This window comes from Lineus longissimus, chromosome 5 (assembly GCF_910592395.1).
Source record: "Lineus longissimus chromosome 5, tnLinLong1.2, whole genome shotgun sequence".
In the NCBI taxonomy this organism is placed as follows: domain Eukaryota; kingdom Metazoa; phylum Nemertea; class Pilidiophora; order Heteronemertea; family Lineidae; genus Lineus; species Lineus longissimus.
The window spans coordinates 10,361,194-10,380,526 of NC_088312.1; the positions used below are offsets into that span (position 1 = coordinate 10,361,194).

Consider the following 19,333-nt stretch of genomic DNA (forward strand, 5'->3'; position numbering starts at 1 on the left):
TAAGTTGAGGTGTTGCGAGGCCAGTCGACTCTTTGATGTTATCCATCCACGTTTTCCTTGGTCTTCTTCAGGGTTCTGCTGTACTTGTATATTGCCCCGTGGAAGTTTTCCGTACCGTAGTATAAAATTTCATAGTCGACAGCACAACAGTACATTTTCCAGAACTTTTTTAGTACTGATGCGGCGATTCATTGAAAAAATATGGCGGACAGAAAAGCCTCTGAAGTGTTATTGATTTGATGATTGCTCATTTGAAAACAACTGAGAAAGTACTTTGATGTCTTCTTTTCCAGGACTACACCGTTTGCCAACGGCCCCGACGACACACCAAAGGACATCCTGGCCAGAATCGGCGGAGGCTCGTTTACCCTGATCGGGGGCAACTGGGACTCGGTCTCTCCTTTGGCAAAGGTTGGTCAACACAGCCTGCTGAGCAAACTTTTTCGTTGACCTCGCACCATTTCTCAACAAGAGGTTTCACTCTGCTTGGGAGTGTATGCTGAAGAAGAAGAAAAAAATCATAACTGGCCAAGACAGATTATCATTAGATCTATTTGATTACGCTCATCTGATCTATTTCTCTGCATGAATAGATCATTAGATCTATTTTAATTAGGTCTATCTAATCTATTTCTCTCTCGAGGCATGTGATGAATATATCATGAAGGTCATCATGAAGGTCACTTGTCCGGTGTCACATTTTACTTCATCATAGGCTCTTTTAAACAATGTTCCTTCTTAGTTACACTCTATACTTAGTTCTTAATAGTAACACTACTTTACGTAGTTATTTGAAGTGTCTTCTTACTGCAACTACCTTACTTTGTTGCAGTTCCTTCTTAGTTACACAATGTAACGTAGTTCTTAGACATTCCTTCTTAGTTACACTACTTAGTTCTCAGATGTCCCTTCTTAGTTACACTACTTAGTTCTTAGACATTCCTTCTTAGTTACACTACTTAGTTCTTAGATGTCCCTTCCTAGTTACATTGCACAAAGGCCTTTATAGGTTGAGACGAGTACATTTTGCCGTGTCATCTTCGACTAACTTTCCTTCTTAGGAACATATATAGTTGGGTTTGGGTCTGAAAGTATTTGACCTCTTGTTTCCAGGACCTCGTGAAGAAAATGCTGCACATTGACCCAGCCTCAAGACTCAGTGTGAGTCAGGTGTTGGCCCACCCGTGGATCGTGAATAGGGAACAATTACCACAGCTGAGACTCACTCTCCAGGATGCCAACTTACAATTAGTGAAGGTACGGTACAAGATAGATATCTGATATCCTGGGCATTTGATTTCCCTGGCATTATCTAGCTTTGACACTAAAATCATGTAAGAAATCTAATGGAAATGACAAAAACAATAAGCTCTGCTGTCAGGTTCATGAAAACATTCAGGATTCCAGTGGGGGTTTATGCTTTCGTACTATTGTCTGTGTGCCATTTTGACTGCTCCAAGTCAAGGCCGTCACCACTAGTGACTACCATATGTAACGCCTGGTTGAGTTGCCTGCTGTTGTGCTAAAGTGATACCAGTGTCGGGAAAGGACTTCTCATGGTTTTCAATGAAATATCAATCAATATTGACCAGCATCGCTGCCTTTGAACTGTCTTTACTTACTGATTCAATCCTTCCTTTCTCATATGTTTTGCAGGGTGCCATGATGGCTACATTCAAAGCTTTAAACTCAAGTCCAAAACCTGTCCTGGAGCCGGTTGGAGCATCATTTTTAGCCCAGAGGCGTGGAAAGAACCGACCCAAGAGTTCAACAGAAGTCTAGATTTTCTTATTTCGGTGAAATACTTCGGCTCATTTGTGGATTTGATCAGGATCAGGTGATCCCAGCGATTTTGTTAGGGTACGACAACGACAGACTGCACGAACTGTGGCCATTCTAGGAACTGTGATGTGATAAATAAAAGGACTTCGTGAAGAAAAGTCTTTGTGTTGGGTTGATTTTTTCTTGTCAAGTTGGCTGAATGTTATTTTCAGTTGGTCGAGAGACCTGTACAATCATACTGTATGGTGAACTTTACATTTTGTTTAGAGCACTGTGCATAGCATAGAGAACTACATGTATTCATTCTGTAGAAAGAGCTGCTGTAAACCTTAGAACATGGGCTAGCGCTTAATTTTTGGGCATGCACTGTCAAACGTGAACTTAAAAAGCACGAAACTTCATCTGTAGTGCATACGACATAAAATTTCAGCAGCAATCGCAATATTTAGTCTTCCACATTTGAAAATGGAAGAAATTCGCCAACTACATTTCACGTTTTACAGTTATCGTATACATTTTGTGGGCAGAATGCATCATTTTGAATCAAGAATTGTACATTCGGCGAACTTGAGAAGAGAAAAAACCTAAAGCATTCATATTGGATTCGATTTTGTTGTACCAGTTGACCCTTGAAGGACGAGTTTTTTTGAGAAATTTTTTATCAGTGCAACATTCTGGAGACTTTATTTTCATTTGTAGTTAACCATTTAGAGCCAAACTAACTGAAGCCTTTAGGATAAATGCCCTAACAGTCTGCTTGTTTCATTATCCACGACTAATTATCACATGAACAGGTGCTGTATTCTTTTGATAAGAATGCTGATGAAGTTGATTAAAGCAATTGCATCGTGACAACGCAAACTTTGAAAAGGAATGGAGGTAACACAGATGTGTTAGCTGACCAACTGTGCCAATCACTTCATATACCGTGGTGAGGAAAGATAGTGGGTTCACCACAGTCATGCACTTCTGAAAAATCGGAACTTTTAAAACATTTCTCAAATTTTCTTCAGTTTTTCATAACAAAACTTGTAATGATATGATTAACAAATGCATGATGTGTAGGCTAGTAGTTTATTTATCCCAGAAAGAAAGCAAGGTTTGTGCTTTGAGACTAGATCTGATCACTCGTTTGATTCACCGTAAATTCCCAAAATTGCTGATGTTGCCATACAAAGTATGTGGTGTACCGTATGCTATCTAAGATTGCATGTACTAGATTGTTAACCAAGCATTTTTTGGGAAGATCGTCGGGGATCTGATATTCTAGAAAACATCGGTGACCCATCGCATCGAAATGGGTATCGTGTCACACTTGGGGCGTCTGGACCCGAGTTATCTCCACATTCGTATAGCCCTGGGCATGAGCCTCATTTTGAAACCACCTCCATGAGTGTATCTCTTACATTCATTTCGTGACTTGGGGCTCGGTGTATCATTCTGATCGAAATAGTTTTAGGGAGGGAATCAAATACCTTTTGAAAATAATCTCAATATTTTCGTTTTCGCTGGGTCAACTGGACCCTTGGGACAATATGATGCAAAAATAGCTTTATATTCAACGAATGTATACATAATAAATTGGTGAAGAAGACATTTAGGGCCGTGGTATTTCGTTGGACGAATGTCGATCACAAAAACGTAGTATGGTATAACAGTGATGTAATGTGTAAAGGTTACATGTGCAAAATTGAAAAGGAAGAAGTGAAATGAATCCGAAAATATTGTAGAGTTCAGCCCACAAAAATTCGAGATGACAGATTGCTATTTTTCAAAATGATAAAAATTATCGTATATCTTTAACGGCGTCATTACGGTCAAAAATATTTTTGAGATAGTTGTGGGCTGATCGCTTTAAACTGTGTAAAGATAAAAACGGTTGCTCGCAATCTGATCAAGGCTTAGATAGATTCATCTTATTGTAATAAAACTGTACAGACAACATAACCGCCTTGATTGGATTGGGAGCAGACGTCATCCAAATGTAAATATTTGTATTCTCTTCATAGTATCAATATCAATCATGTGCAAATTTATTGATTCAGTCTATGTTTTTGAATCTTGATTATCGGTATGATATCGCAGGGGTGTTCCGCTGAGTAGGTGATTTTGTTGATAAATTTTTTATTTCTATTTTATTATTTTGAACTGGTGGGCTCTTTGAGAGGACAATAAAGAATATCAATTGACTAATTAATTATTTTGTGCTAATGTGTTTACATGTATAACTGAATATTGAGCTTGGCAAAATGTTGAAGTGTTGACCTCATCATTTAATACTACATCTCTATCAGTTGAGGATGGTCTCCTACCTACCGGTCTAGTCAGAACTCTGGCATCTGGAAAATAAAAGATCCACGAAGGAACTTCATACTTTCACAAAAAAGTTTCTCAATCTGATGAGGTTAGACTCAGCTCAGTATCCAGTACAGTGTACGCTCATCCTCTTGCAAACAGGGCCTACAACACGACTTCTTACGCATGTCTCCATTGAGGGAGTAAGTGTGTATCGAGTGAAACGGCGTGATGAAAAAAGTGATATTGTCAGGATGAGTGTACACGGTACTCCACAAGCGATGTATCATATAGATTTATGAGAAAATTTACGTTTTGTGGAAATATTCTAAGAAGAGACAATGAAATTGTCAAAACATTTACCACTAATATCAAGGGAAGCTTTAATAGAGATGGCAAAAATAAACAATGATGAATGGAAGCAAAATCTGAAAAGGATGTTTTTGTGAATTGAGAGGGCCACAAAAATAAAGGGATGTGCGGTACGGTAATCTTGTCTCACAAATGAAATACTGATTGTCGTCAGTTTCGGAAAAATAGAACAATTCTAACCGTTTGATATCAACTCTACCTCCTGTACGTGTGTTGTTTAAGACATATTGTATGAACCTCACGATGATTTTATGAACAAAGGTTGGTAATGTTGTTCCAATTAATCATTGATTTGCTTGCAAAATGGTGGGAGAGGCACTCCTATTTTGAAGTTTATTGTAAGAAAGAGTGTAGCAATATGTGTTATTTGTATAAGTTTGAAATGCAGAAATGGGATGAACTTTTGTTGATCAGTTGATATCTAACATTTTCACATGCCCAAAAATTGTCAGTCTTTAAAAGCGAAGGATAGTTTATTCATTGGGGCATTCAAAGACAATTCATACTGTACAGTAGAACCTCTCTATTAAGGTCACCCTTGGGACCGACATATGCTGCCCTCATTAGAGAGGTGTCCTGATTGCAGAGGACAAACTGAATTGGAACAACAGGTTTGGGACCAAAACCTGTGTCCTCATTAGAGAGGGTGTCCTTGATAGAGAGGTGTCCGCTGAGAGGGGTTCCACGGTACTTGTAAAACAATCGCTACTGGCCTGACCCCCCTCACAAGTACATAGAGGCTAGTGATAGCATTGGCTCCATAGCATCTAAGCATTCCCCCATCCTTTACATTGGTGCAGCTTGTTCCAGAAACAGCTTCAGTACCGGTGGTAGCTCACAACTGTTCTCTTTATAAATCTTGTAAAGTTTTAACTTCAGCTGACCATACTTTATTTGAGGAAACACCACGACACTGGCTGACCTCTGTACTAAAGTCAAGATCGGGAGGGTGGAGCGAAAATGTAATCCATTTTAGTGTCAGCAGGTATAGGAAGGAGGAAGGTAGACTGATGATGAAGCCAGGCCGTACTCCATCCATCTCGCCTTTGAATTCTCCCCTGTATCCAAAACTTCTGTACCATTTTTATCATGACATCAAAGGAGATGTTTTAGTTCCTAAATAAGCCACTGGGGGTGTACAGACCAAAAACGAGTTCCCTGAATGTGACTTCTAAAAGTTTTTTGAATTGAGCTGATGGTTTGGTACCTTTATTCATAGCAGGAGGTACCGGTAAATGTTTTGTGATTCCTGCTCGGAAGGTTTTGAATGTTGTGTCTAGATTAATGAGTTGGTAAAATAACGATTGGTATATGTCAGGGTGTGATTGTTTAAGTTCATGTTGTGGGGGAGATTTGAATTTGCCCATTTAGTTTCATCTTCATCTTGGACTACATTTATATTTGTAACTACGTAACTCATTCAGCTATTTTCTACTCAAATTATGCAAACCTTGTTCACCTGTCATAGTTTGTTGATCACCCTAACCACCCCTTTTAGATATGGACTGTTCCCTAACAGTTATCATTGTGGATGGTCAATCGGGTTAGATCATTCAGTCTGGTAGGGTTGTACGGTTCGGGATGACTGGTGAATTCATGGCCACTGGTATCTTCTGGCCAGTGTAATTTTGCAATTTTATATGATAATCTTGTAAATGAATTAACTGATCAAAATGATTATTACATTATATTTTCAGATAACACAGGTATTTTTATTAATCTGATATTCAACATATACATGTTTAAGTTAAGCGTTGCAATGTGCTTCTGGTAAAGGCTGTACGTCACATCGTTATGGTGTGTTAGAATATTAAGTGAGGGGCTAAATCTAAGAATCCCGAGAAATCTGCTTACTTGTGTTGACTCCCTGGGTTGTAAAAGTTTCACGTCAGGGAAGTGAACATTCACCAGGTCTCTGTTGGCTCCCTTAACCAAATTGGGCGATTTTTATATTATTGTTGGCTCACATGCAAGACCCGAAGAGAAATCCCCTGGCTGTCAGAGAGTCACCTTATACATGTATGGCTCATGAAGGAGCAGTCTTGACCATTGACCTTGCTGCTTCGAGGTGGCAGGCCTACCATTCGGGCTGCTCAGATACTGTGATTGAGGCACTCCTTTCCCAAGCTTGAATCAACTCAAACCAAAGTTTGTAATAAGTGAAAACAGCTGAGCTAGAAAGATATCATCAGCCTGGCTGAACCACTTCACGCCAGTTAGCATAGCTGTCCGTTCTGAAGGAAAGATGCATTTTGGACACTGTTGCTTTGTAGATAGATTTAATGTGCATAGTCTTTAACCTTTGGGGTCAATTTGTAACTTGGAACAAACGTAATGTATAGTGCTTTGTTGTTCAGTGCTGTGTCAAAGAGTCCTTTACCATTTCGGTTAATTCATTACTGTTGCACTGTTATTGCATGAAGTATCTTTATCCGTAAATTCACAACTACCTTTTGAAGCCTGCTGCTGTAGAGGCCCTCCGAGTCGGATATTGGTTGACTTTATAGTTGAAGAAGTTGTGGGCCCTGGGGTCTTTTTCATAACCAGCTTTAATTATCATAATACAGTCCTCAGTCCTAGTCCTGCTGAGTGATCTTATTAACTGCAGAAGGAAGTACAGATTAGTGCATACAGAGGCCATAATTGTATCAGGGTTATATATAGTCTTGTGTATCACCTTACCTTATTTTGTATTGAAAGGAAAAGTATATTTATCCGAGATCTAGCTACCAAACATCCATGCTCCGCTATCAAATTGTGCTTCATCCGTGAGTATACTCAAATAAAATATCATCGAGTATACGGTATAAAACATTGTTTAGTAGCTATCCAACTGATTAAATTGTGAATGTCTTTTAGTTCTTGAGACATTTCTAAAATATTCTCAGCTGTATTTATATTCAGAGACTTTAGTCTCTTGGAAAGTTACATATTTCCTTAATGTCTTAATTCGTCGAAATCCCGAATATTTATTTTTGTAAGTCTGTTTGATATTTTATTTCACAAGTTCAATAAATTTCAATATTTTTTCTGATGAAGTGAGGAATGTCAAACCTGTAACAAGTGGCGTTAAAGTACTGTGGTCCCTTTATTTGACTTTGCTTCGCATCAGTTGAGCTATGCTCTGGACTGCCACCTATCAGAGTGAATGGTCTGATAGTGCTTATAGGAGTTGTATTTAAATTACTTCGGTGACCTCTCTTTATCCAGACTCCTGCATCCGCAACTGAGGCAATGAAAAGGCCTGACTGAAGAATGCACTGCCATTTCTTGCTTTAATGATAAAGGCCTCTTCTTTTGTCAATCATAACCTGGCCGGGCCCCTTTTTTTGTGGGAAATGGCAGCGAATTTCCAATGAAAAACATAGGTTTGTTTATTTATGGATGTCAGTTGATGCCAGTGAGAGCTTGTACGCTGCGAAAGTATGCATCTTAGGGTTATCTGTATTCATGGCTTTCCCGGTACACTAGTGCTTTCTGAGGTTTCCCAATAAACAACCTTAACCCATGACAGCATTGTGCTACTAACCTTCAATTGAGGGGATTGTGTATTTCTGAACCTTTCCTTCAATGTTCTCCCCTGCTTTTGCATGCATTCTCATGTATCACCTTTGATAATATTCAGAATCCCATAGTCAATTTCATCATAACTTTAGGAGAATAGGTTCCCCAGGTAGACCATGAACCTCACTAAGCTGCCTTTTGAAAACTGACAGTGCCCTGGGTGAATTGGTGTCCAATCCCAACCCTAGAAAAAAACGTGTCACACAGAGTCGACTGAGTGTAGATCGGCTGACTAGGGTGGGTACAGGGTTCATATTGACTGATGCATTGGGGTATAAGTCGCGAATATTGTCAGTTCTCAAGGGCAAATAAACAAGATACTTTAGGAAATGGCTGGCATGATGTGCTTGACTAACATTTCTATCCATCGTCTATTACAATATTGTACAGACATGTTAGACTATAAATCATGTTACATGTATCTATTGGTACTTTGAAATTAAAAAAAGTGTATAATAACTAATTTTGTTGTTGTCCTATTCTTTGATATGTGGGTCATTCCGATGACTTGTGTATACATCCTTTATCATCATTATCATTACCGGCGTTGTAACCCTATTGGATTTTTGCCGGAGGTATGGAGGCCACTTTAGGCTACTGTCCAACGATGTGGGATATTTTACTTGCCCTGGCATAGACACTCGGGAACAAGGGACCAAAAATATGAGAAAAATCTGGTGCTTTTGAATGGGAAAGCGGGAACGTTGGGGCAAATGGGCCCCCATCTTTTATTCAAGCCCCACAGTAAGTCCAGGGGCATACTTCAAAGGAAGACCACCAATCACAATACATGTAGGCCTCTGATTTTGAAATCTGTGGTACTCTGATGGAACATGTATTACTCCAGTCATATTTTTTCACTCTCGTTGCAAGAAGAACATGATACACAGACTCCTGGTCCAGTTTACAATATATCTGTCTGAACTGTAATGACGTATTCTGACAATTCCCCCAGATGGCACTGTAAGAGATGACGCAAGCCTTGATTGATGGTCCGCATCGATATGATGTGTCAAGAAGTGGGTGAGACAGGAATCCAAACCTCACTGGTTTGATTGGACTTCTTCACTCTGTTTCCTTCATGAGGCAATGTCACCACAAGGGAAAGATCCTAAGTATGTAAATGTTAAACCTATTACTGGTTGACAAGCCCGCTGCCAAAGACAGAATTACTGACTTACCATACTGACATGCAAAACCACTAATTGCAGAGCTAATGTAGTCAAAGAAGGACAGGGCTTAGTATTGCATTGACCTTAATCATCGGAGACTTTTGATAAATTATCTAAAATTAAAAAACGGTGCTCCTATCGCAAGCACTGCAGTTCCTCGATCATTCACCTGTCGGCTTCCGCAGATTTCCAATCAATAATAAAGTGAAATGAAACTTCATTATTGATCTTGTCACGATGTGAAAATTGATAGCTTCTTATTATGAACCTACCAAACGGTCTGAGCTAGCAAATGAAAACAAACAAAATATTGCAAATAAATTCAAAACAACCTATCTGACTATTGTCATGTTTATTAAGAGAGCTTCGTTTTATAGCATTGAATGAAACTGTCCGACTATTTTCACTCTCATAATGATAAATGTAGCTCTCTTTTTAGCTAAAGTACATGTAGCACAAGGGTTGCTAACTAACCCAACCTATGTAATCTTGGTCATCCTCATGGAGATAGCCCAGCGTGTCATCTTATGAAACAAACAATAATCACCAATCAAGTATTCTGTTAGCTGTTAGTTTGGGACGTAAGCAGTCCACCGTCCGACCAAGAAACAAAGGGGCTTTTAAGGCTTCTTCCTCGTTACCGTGACAGAATACTAATTCATCTCTATGTATAGTTCTCTTTGTCTATGTCTGATTTCTTGGTTGCAGCCTCCCACGCCCTGGTCGACGCCGTGTTAACCAATGAATGTGATCGACCTACGCTTCGTAAATTACTGAATAATTACCATTGACGCAGTTGCTTCTGGTAACTCAAAGTGGTAACTTGGTTACTCAACAGAGTACCGAAGTTATCTCATGTAACGTTTCCTCTGATAATTAACTTAAAGGTGTTGCGGTTCATACTCCAACCTTGCTTGTTTTTGCAATACGTTCTTGTAAAAGTCTGGCAGAGGACCTGTATCAAACACTCCAGGATCTGTCTCACAGACTCCAGGATCTGTCTCACAGACTCCAGTATCTGTCTCATAGACTCCAGGATCTGTCTCACACACTCCAGGATCTGTCTCCCACACTCCAGGATCTGTCTCACACACTCCAGGATCTGTCTCACAGATGCCAGGATCTGTCTCACACACTCCAGGATCTGTCTCACACACTCCAGGATCTGTCTCACACACTCCAGGATCTGTCTCACAGATGCCAGGGTCTGTCTCACAGACTCCAGGATCTGTCTCACAGACTCCAGGATCTGTCTCACACACTCCAGGATCTGTCTCACACACTCCAGGGTCTGTCTCACACACTCCAGCATCTGTTTCACACACTCCAGCATCTGTCTCACAGACGCCAGGGTCTGTCTCACAGACTCCAGGATCTGTCTCACACACTCCAGGGTCTGTCTCACACACTCCAGCATCTGTCTCACACACTCCAGGATCTGTCTCACAGATGCCAGGGTCTGTCTCACAGACTCCAGGATCTGTCTCACACACTCCAGGGTCTGTCTCACACACTCCAGCATCTGTCTCACACACTCCAGGATCTGTCTCACAGATGCCAGGGTCTGTCTCACAGACTCCAGGATCTATCTCACACACTCCAGCATCTGTCTCACACACTCCAGGATCTGTCTCACAGATGCCAGGGTCTGTCTCACAGACTCCAGGATCTGTCTCACACACTCCAGGATCAGTCTCACACACTCCAGGATCTGTCTCACAGATGCCAGGGTCTGTCTCAAAGACTCCAGGATCTGTCTCACAGACTCAATGATCTGTGTCACACATGCCAGGATCTGTCTCACACACTCCAGGATCTGTCTCACAGATGCCAGGGTCTGTCTCAAAGACTCCAGGATCTGTCTCACAGACTCAATGATCTGTGTCACACATGCCAGGATCTGTCTCACAGATGCCAGGATCTGTGTCACACACTCCAGGATCTGTCTGTAAACAGGCCATTTGCCCATGGCAGAGGCCACAGAACATCCTCATCCTATGAGCCAAGTAGACATGGAGAACTTTTCCTCAAACTGCGGGAATTGTGATGATGAGTTTTCTGTCATGATTGTCTTGTCATTGTTGCAAGGGAGATGTTTCAGAAACACTGTCTTTATTTGTGTTAGATGGTGGAAGGAGATATCCATTATACACCCGGGTATAGGGTATCATTGAGATTATTGGCTTCATGACTCTATCTTTGCTCCGGGAGAAGGAGTACATTCTGTTGAAAATTAGATCACAGACGCGAAAGAAACAACCAAGCATCACTCTGCCAATCGCGCTAAAAGTGCATTACTCCCCCACAATTACATTGCTCGGCACAAAATCAGGTTGTATTAGCCTAATTCACTAACTAGCCATTTCCCTAAACAAAGATATGGAGAAAATTGCAAAGGTATTTATAAAATGATATCAATAAAACTGTCTATTTCTTGCCCCTATAGTCAGTTTTCACAATCAGTTTTCATGAGTCGTGAGCTGTCATCGTCTTCTTCTTTTCCTTCTCCATCTTCTTCGAACTTCTCATTGTCTATCTTGATGACAATCCAAAGACCTGTATGCTAACAACATTCAGTTCTTTTTGATTATACCAGACACCGAACATTGTTAGAATAGATGCCTTGGTGTAATCTTCCTTTTACAGCCCATTCGAGAAGCCCTACTTTTCTTTCTGCAACATTCTGTAAACTACAAAGTTTACGGTACTGCAAACAAGTCATCAGATAACCAGCAATGACTTCCTCTTCCTCAGTTTTTATTTCTAAATTCTCTGAATATAAATATTTTGCGAAAAACTGCAAACAGATGACAAATAGATTCTTGAAGTGTAGCCAAAGTGCAGGCATACCAGACTTCCTCATTCTGCAATAACTGCTTGTATGGGGGTAAAACTGGTTTCAGCAATGACTGCCGAAAACTTGTGACACACAGGAAGCTGTTTAGTCAATGTTCTCGTTCCTTGGACAGTCAACTTTGATCTGATGTTAAACTCAGCGGTTCTCTGGAGCTGTTCTTTGTCTCTGTAAAGCTGGTTTTGTAGGCAAGTTCCTTCAGGCCAGATGTCATTGATTAGCCCAAGTTTGATGCTCTGCATTCCTCATAATAAAGTAGACCTGAGAAAGCGACTTTTAATCAAGTGTTCATTTGTGTGACCTAGCTGGACTCGGAGAAATGAAAAAGTGTAAGCATGAATAATAATATTAATAATAATATTTACTAAATTAGAGTGCTACAATAACGAATAAAATCATTTCCTGAGCACTTTACAAAAGATAATATACATATAAAGACGTAAAATAAGTGTGACAGAAATAAAAGAAGTAAATTTTAGTACATTATAAAAGACAATTTTTGACATTTTTGATAAAAATGTTGACTAGACATTACTAAAACATTTTATAAAAAGCTGAGTTTTTAGGTGTTTTTTGAATGCATTGGTGTCCGCAAGCTCGCGCAAAGAGACAGGGAGAGAGTTCCACAGCCTGGAATAGTTCTGATGTACCACTATGTGGATAGGGGTGACCCCTATCAGCAACTTCGTGTAACTTATGTGACCTACATACTCTTGCCTATCGTCACCCTTTAACTCCTCATTCAGAGAATCTCATACTTTTACACTACTGATGAAATTCACCTCAAAGTAAATATTATCGTTTGCCTGTGATAGTACATTCTGGTCAGCGGAATTGGGATAGTTCATGACGTCAATTCATTCATAAATTCTTACTATGGTATGCATGCCATTGGACTGACAGGGCCATTCAAGAGTTCCCAAAGATGTAAACAAAGTCTGGCTATGTTTGCCTGCAAAGATATTATTTATGGGCAGTTGGAAACCCCGATAATACGACATTATTTGATGTACAATATCAAATCAAATTTCTATGAGTACGGTGTAAAATGAATGAAAATCAGCTTTAGAAAAGTTTTCGTTATACTTTTTTAACCAGGTTCACTCAACTTTTTATTTGTTTTGATCAAATAAATGGGTGGTTTTGTTAGAGAGTTCCTTCTTAGTCCTTTATTGCACGCCCTGTCCTAGTATTTATAGCACAAAAAGTATATCGGAATGACATTGATCTAATTTTATCTCAAAGAGTGCACCAATTTTCGGGTAGAAGAATTTCATTCATGTATTTGTGATTTCCCATAATTCCCCTCGGGCGCCCACTTGGCTTAATTATGACTTCACAAAGTGGCTTCGGAAGATCGACTTTTATAGAACTAGTTCATTTCGGCATACCGGTAGTTTACACGCTACAAATTCTTACCATTCTCGATCAGACATCACTATAAGCATTAATTGTTATCACCCACATTTGCGTATATTTTCAAAGTAACAAGACGTCGCTCCATGATTATCTAGAATACAAGCATAATACGAAGTTGTGTAAAATATAAATTTTGGAATACACTTAATTAAGAACTGATACATTCCGGCCAAAATAAGGTGAGTACTCTTACAAAATTTGACCGATCTATCCTTGGGTTGGGAAGGGGTAGTTCTATACTGCTCTTTTCATTTGTCCATCAGTTTATCAAAATGGAACTGAAATTTTGCACATTATTACTATTACTTCCATAATCAAGATACCTGTAAACCCCATTCATGTCCACCAAAAAGATATCAATATAGATATTTGTGACTGGATAGATGTTAACTAATTCATGAGCTTTGTTTATCAAATGTTTATATACGGCTAAAATAAGAATATTTATTAGTATGATTTGGGTCAACCAAAAATTCCGGAAGTTAATTCATATTTCATAGTTCATCTTTCAATAACCAAAAAGTTCCAATTCAATTAGGAGTGTAGACTAACATTATTTGCCTTTTAACCATTTCATGCACTCTTGCAAATTCTTTTTTGCGGGAGGTGGGTATGAACTCAATTTAGTTTTATTTCTTCTTGCTATACCTAGTTCAGTGTCAGTGTCAGGCTTATAATCCAAGCCAAAATCTGGCCAATGGAGGAACATTTTCTCCTATTACATTAAAGTTGGCCACGTTCATGCTGGATTTCCTCTTCCACAGACGCTGCTGAAAAACCCTAAACATGTTTTATCATCAGAAGTTACAGTCCAAATCACAACTGACATCCCTTAATTTGCATCATCGGCGCATCAGTGGTGTGCCACTGACGCGCTAGCCAGCACGTAGGTTGCGCGTAACATGTGCGAAACATAGAGATAAGCGCTTCAGTGGTGCGTCACTGGCGCGCAACTTGGGCATACATTGCGCATAACTGACGCAAAGCAGGAAGGATGTCATATGTGACTTGTACTGTACCCTAGCCAAATGGAGTATTTTGCTTCCAATGACCCTGCCCAGCCCACCTTTCATACATGTACACTGTGACGGACTCGTGCTGACGTCTTCTGTATTCTGCGCAGGAGATGATTTCATTCAAGAATTCATCGCAAATATGTGAAGTATAGCCTGGAGGAGAAGTGGGGGTGTATACTTAGGAGATCACAAGACTACCTTGGCAAGTAGTAAACACTTGATATGAAACACACACCTGGCTCGATGGCCTACCTACTGAAGATTCGCTAATGCCGATGGCGGGAATTTCAGCGTCTGCTCGGAACGCAAAAACATCCTTGTCCCAGTGACAAGAAAACTTGTCTGGACTGTAAACAAGTACATGTCGTTTCCTTTTTTGTCAAATATAAATAATCTATGATATCAAAACAGATTTTTGAAAGTCCATATTAACTCATAAATCAAAATTAGCAATTCCCACCAGTCATATCGTAAATTATAACTTTGTGAATTTGACAAAGCAACAAATTCCTTATAACAGGTTTATTCAAAGAAAAGTATTGTATTTGATGGTTCAGTGAATCAGTCAACCACCGATAAAATCAGTCATGCGCAGGTAGTTCAGATGACAACCCACAAAATTGTATATCCGGAGTAACAAAATCGAAGAATTTTTCACGCATTTTGGTAATTTGAAGGATGATTGTACTCATCTGTAATTATGAAGTTATATTTTGGACCCTTTGGGACTCATTTGAAGGTTTTATTTTTTACCTTGGGAATCACCAATATTAACCAAAATCTATTTTGATATGACGATATTTTATATATCAAAATGAGAAATTGAATTTGATGTGGGGTCTCACTGCAAATTCTGTGGTGGGGATTCCTGAATCGATCATTGCATGACGTTACGAAAGCTTCCAATTTGAACACGCCAGCGGGGGCGCGTGATATGACAATCCCCACCACCTCCCACCTCCATAAATAGGACTGTATGTTATTATGCAATGGGAGTCAAACCACTAATAACAGCTTATTGTTTATTGATATATTTCCCTTCAATCACACCAACCATGATGCAACTTGTGTCGCTGAACAAAAGCGAGTGTTAATTGAAGTCAAATGATAGATAAAATCACGCATTCCATATTAATAATAACAGGTTGTATTCATAATGGGACGTCAATTTGAGGAATGTGCTGTACAATCGATAAAGGTAACGTAGAAAGCCATCGGAAGACATTTGAACACACTTACTCAACGAAAGTGCACTAGCTGGTCTAGGACACTGGAAAAATTGCAAGAAACTTTGACACGATTTAAGGAATTTAAAATCTCGTATACATTGTGTAATCCGGACCATGTCAGTTTTTTTGATACCGATGCAATTTGTGGAGCGTTGCAACTTATGTTGACTAGGACTACAGCTGGAAAATCAGTTGAACTATCAAAACAGGTATGTAAAATTATTACAATAAACACATTATGCTGAGTCCCCCCTAGTATCACATGCGGTCAATATGTGACGCGCTCTACCAAAACTAGGCGCTTGTCGCATCTGAACTTGACAGGTTGATACGGACTTGTTGTTCATTTCCCTATTGTAGACCTTTTGTGAAATGTGACCAAATCAGTTTGTAATAGATTTCACAAAAGGTCTACAATAGGGAATGAACAACAAGTCCGTATCAACCTGTCGAGTTCAGATGCGACAAGCGCCTAGTTTTGGTAGAGCGAGTCACATATGTCATCTCCCTAAAATGTGTCTGAATTTGTGCCTTTTTCACCAGGGGTGTGAAATATCGCGAGGCGGAGTACATTGAAAACCACTTGTTACACGAGGATGTTCAGACAGGTGAGGGGGTGGGATATAATAACCGGTATCAAAACACGATCAGCAGTCCCGACGACACAAATCCAACTGATCCTAAACAGTGATCAAATAATATGAATGTGTCCTATGGGAATTCCGAAACTCGCCACCGATCGACTTTTGGATAAATGATCATTTTCACCTGCCCGTGGGGGATTGATGGCGCATAGGGATAAATTGTACTTTCAAATTGCTGGGGATTTTCTCTCAAATTTGGCAAATGTTATTACATTTTATTACTGTTATTGTCATCTAACACTTCTTTGGGTGCGGAATGATGGAGGTCTCCCTCCGCCTTAGGGGTTCAAATTACGCCAACCACCTCAAATCCCTGCAGGGGTGACGGAAGACCATTAATTAACAGTTTTCGCAGTTCCGAATCAATGCTATATATTATTATCTTACTCCCATTAGTCGAAAAGCCCACTGCTTTCCGAAGACAGGCAAGAGCAGCCATTTGCAGCGGACACCCCTATATACACTCCCCAACACTTTTTTTCCTTTTGGCACTTTCAGACACTTTCTGACTCTTCCTCAATTTTTTGTCAAATCAAGCTGGTAAACACTGGTTAGCATTTCCAACGAATACTGTAGTACCAGCAATGTATTGCTTCTTTCCTAGAATCACTTACAAGAATTATGCTATTATTTTCTGAGAAATTCTGCAGATTCATGGGATATCGTGAAACCAATTTCAATAATCACAGTCTGGCCCATCCATCAGCAAATCCTGTCTACCTCTTGACAGTCAGCACCACCTAGCGGCAGTCATACAGTATTTCTGATACCCTATATAAATAAATTCAAAAGTGGGAAGAACAATCGATTGATTTTCATTAGCCAGTTTTGGGTTGGTTAATGTTTTTCGGTAACTCCTCATTTCTGTCAAGCTCAGAAGTGGGATCTTAGTATCTGTTACCATGAATTGCTCAGGTAGGCATAAGAAATATCTTACTACTGTTACTTTTGCTCTGAGGTAAGGCAGCAAGAAATGTGGCTCTTAAAGAGTTTTTGATAAATGGAGCGAAAGGTCAACACGTAAGGTTAAAGTCATAAGAAGTCTTGGTTTTCTCTTATTGCCAGTCTTATGAGAAAACCCACATCCTATATCATCAGAAATGTATCATTTTGATATAAAACATAATATCCGCTGATTGATTTGTCAAAATGAGTAATATGTCCGGAAACGTGCCATAAGTGAACTTTTAGATCTATCTTCTGATGTGGACCGGGCCGCCTCCCCCGCATGTCTTAGGTAAGCAGCAATCATGTTGTAGCTTCCATCGCTCTAGTGTCACTTTGTGTAATAGGATAGTTCCAATATTGATGACAGAATAAGCAATGACAAGAGCGCTGGAATTGCTACAGATGGAAAATGATATTGGCCAAATTGTACTTGGCCCTTTCTTTGAGAGCTGCGAGGCAAACTGTCGTGGTTGGCATAACTTGAAGTTGTAACAAAATCTGTGGCCACTTACATGTAAGGTCTGTTGTAACTTAAACAGCTTTGGTTGGTATAAAATGCCCATCAATATAAGAAATTTTCCTTAAATCTTAATTAGGATGTTCCTCATTGCTATCCGTACTGAATGGACCTGTCATTTTGCTCCAACCCTCACAAAGCAACTTGGAGTTTGCAAATTTACTGACACATCACATTTTGTCTGTTGAAGAGAGTCGCACATCTCTCAAGTTGAAAACTGAATAGTCATACACTAGAGACATCTTTGGGATAAGAGTTTAACTCCTGATTAGAAGAGAGTGCACACAGGAGGAAATTAGCATCAAGAACCACAGAGACAAAGAAATCGACAAAGACTGCACAGAAATCTCCTTTGCTGAAATGATGACAAAAATCAATACACCACAGTCGTCGTTATTGCAGCTGACAGAGCAGGACGAACCCTAGGAACCTCCCCAAGAAACCTGCACTGATTTCAATGGCCACATAATCTATTCCCAATAGACAGATGACGTCTTTTTTATCTACCATGAAGGGATATTTAGCACATGCTGACAGCAACTTAGTCATGTGGCGAGTTTTCCATATATTAACGGCACATTTTGCACCGCAATTCCCACAAGACATCAAATTATGAGTCACCCGTTGTTTGCAAAAATGATGCCTTGTGTTGTAAAATGACAGAAGAGACGAAAATTGGTGGGTCTCTAGGTCTTCTGTACTCTAAGATATGTGTTTTGGGGGGGGGGGGGCTGCAAATAGTGCGTTTTTTAAGGATAAACTTTCTTAATTCTTGACTGTAACCATCTTTTAAAGAGGGGTCGAGGGGTAGAGTAGTAAATGCAAGATCTGTAAGGGTATCATGACCTTCAATGTCACCAATAAAGCTTTTAAACCGAATCATATCACCTGCATCAGGCACACAAGGAAATGTAAAAACAGCGGCAAAAAAAACATACGGGTTATTAGTTGACGTAGGCAATGATGATGATGATGACAAAAGAAGCAGAGCCTGGACCTAGTAAGAGGAGGTGAAAGGTACTTCATGGTCAATTTCAAGGAAGAAATTTCAAAGAAGATATGTATCCTGGTGGCAGCCCCTCTTATAATCTGCTACAGTGCAGTTAAGCCAATGTATGTATACGCCTTCTCCAGGCAGGTTCTTCTGTCATTATTTGCGTGGTGACAGAGAAAAATCCATCAAGAGCGATCAGGCATGCTCAAGTCATCAGTAACTGACAAGCACAGTTGACAAACCCATCCTAAGTTAAAGGCAGAATGCAGTCGATTTCAGATAAATCCTAGTAAGTCATCGTCTAGGCAAACTATATAGTCGTGTGAACAGCGTAAGTGACACTCAAAAATTAGGGAAGTTTTGACATCAGCCCCATTTAGTAAACATGTAGTATATATATTTGATAATTTATACCATCAGAGCATTGCTTCTGATAAAACATCATCAGTAGCATTGCTTTTGATAAAACTCCTTCAGTAGCATTGCTATTGATAAAACACCTTCAGTAGAATTGCTTTTGATAAAAC

The 19,333-nt window shown here is 39.7% G+C and overlaps 3 protein-coding genes across 4 annotated transcripts in view; 2 read left to right on the top strand and 1 right to left on the bottom strand.

Moving 5' to 3' along the window:
• Positions 1-2,250, top strand: part of LOC135488291 (ribosomal protein S6 kinase alpha-3-like) — a 36,339-nt gene extending 34,089 nt beyond the window's left edge. Inside the window, exons 18-20 of the mRNA XM_064772838.1 lie at positions 294-411; positions 1,114-1,257; positions 1,657-2,250. Of these exons, the coding sequence (XP_064628908.1) occupies positions 294-411; positions 1,114-1,257; positions 1,657-1,782 (388 nt within the window). The 3' untranslated portion in view covers positions 1,783-2,250. The remainder of the gene's footprint in view (positions 1-293; positions 412-1,113; positions 1,258-1,656) is intronic.
• Positions 2,251-10,066: 7,816 nt separating this feature from the next.
• Positions 10,067-11,154, bottom strand: LOC135487777 (splicing factor 3A subunit 2-like). Its single transcript, XM_064771852.1, has 2 exons — positions 11,011-11,154; positions 10,067-10,921 (listed from the first exon to the last, which is right to left on the bottom strand). Exons 1-2 carry the CDS (start codon positions 11,152-11,154, stop codon positions 10,067-10,069), a joined length of 999 nt encoding a protein of 332 aa, XP_064627922.1.
• A 2,377-nt stretch (positions 11,155-13,531) lies between these two features.
• Positions 13,532-19,333, top strand: part of LOC135488297 (uncharacterized) — a 32,562-nt gene continuing 26,760 nt past the window's right edge. Inside the window, exon 1 of one of the 2 annotated variants that reach the window (XR_010446947.1) lies at positions 13,532-13,637. The gene's annotated coding sequence lies outside the window, so the exon portion shown is untranslated. Of the gene's footprint in view, positions 13,638-15,829; positions 15,913-19,333 lie in introns of those variants that run through there. The other variant, XR_010446948.1, reaches the window with a different exon arrangement.

Excerpts from the sequence above, each read along its gene's own strand:
- LOC135487777 (XM_064771852.1), bottom strand. The coding sequence starts at position 11,154 with ATGGGCAAATGGCCTGTTTACAGACAGATCCTGGAGTGTGTGACACAG. Across the intron at positions 10,922-11,010 it reads TGAGACAGACCCTGGCATCT|ACAGACCCTGGCATCTGTGA; the intron begins GTGAGACAGATC and ends GGAGTCTTTGAG.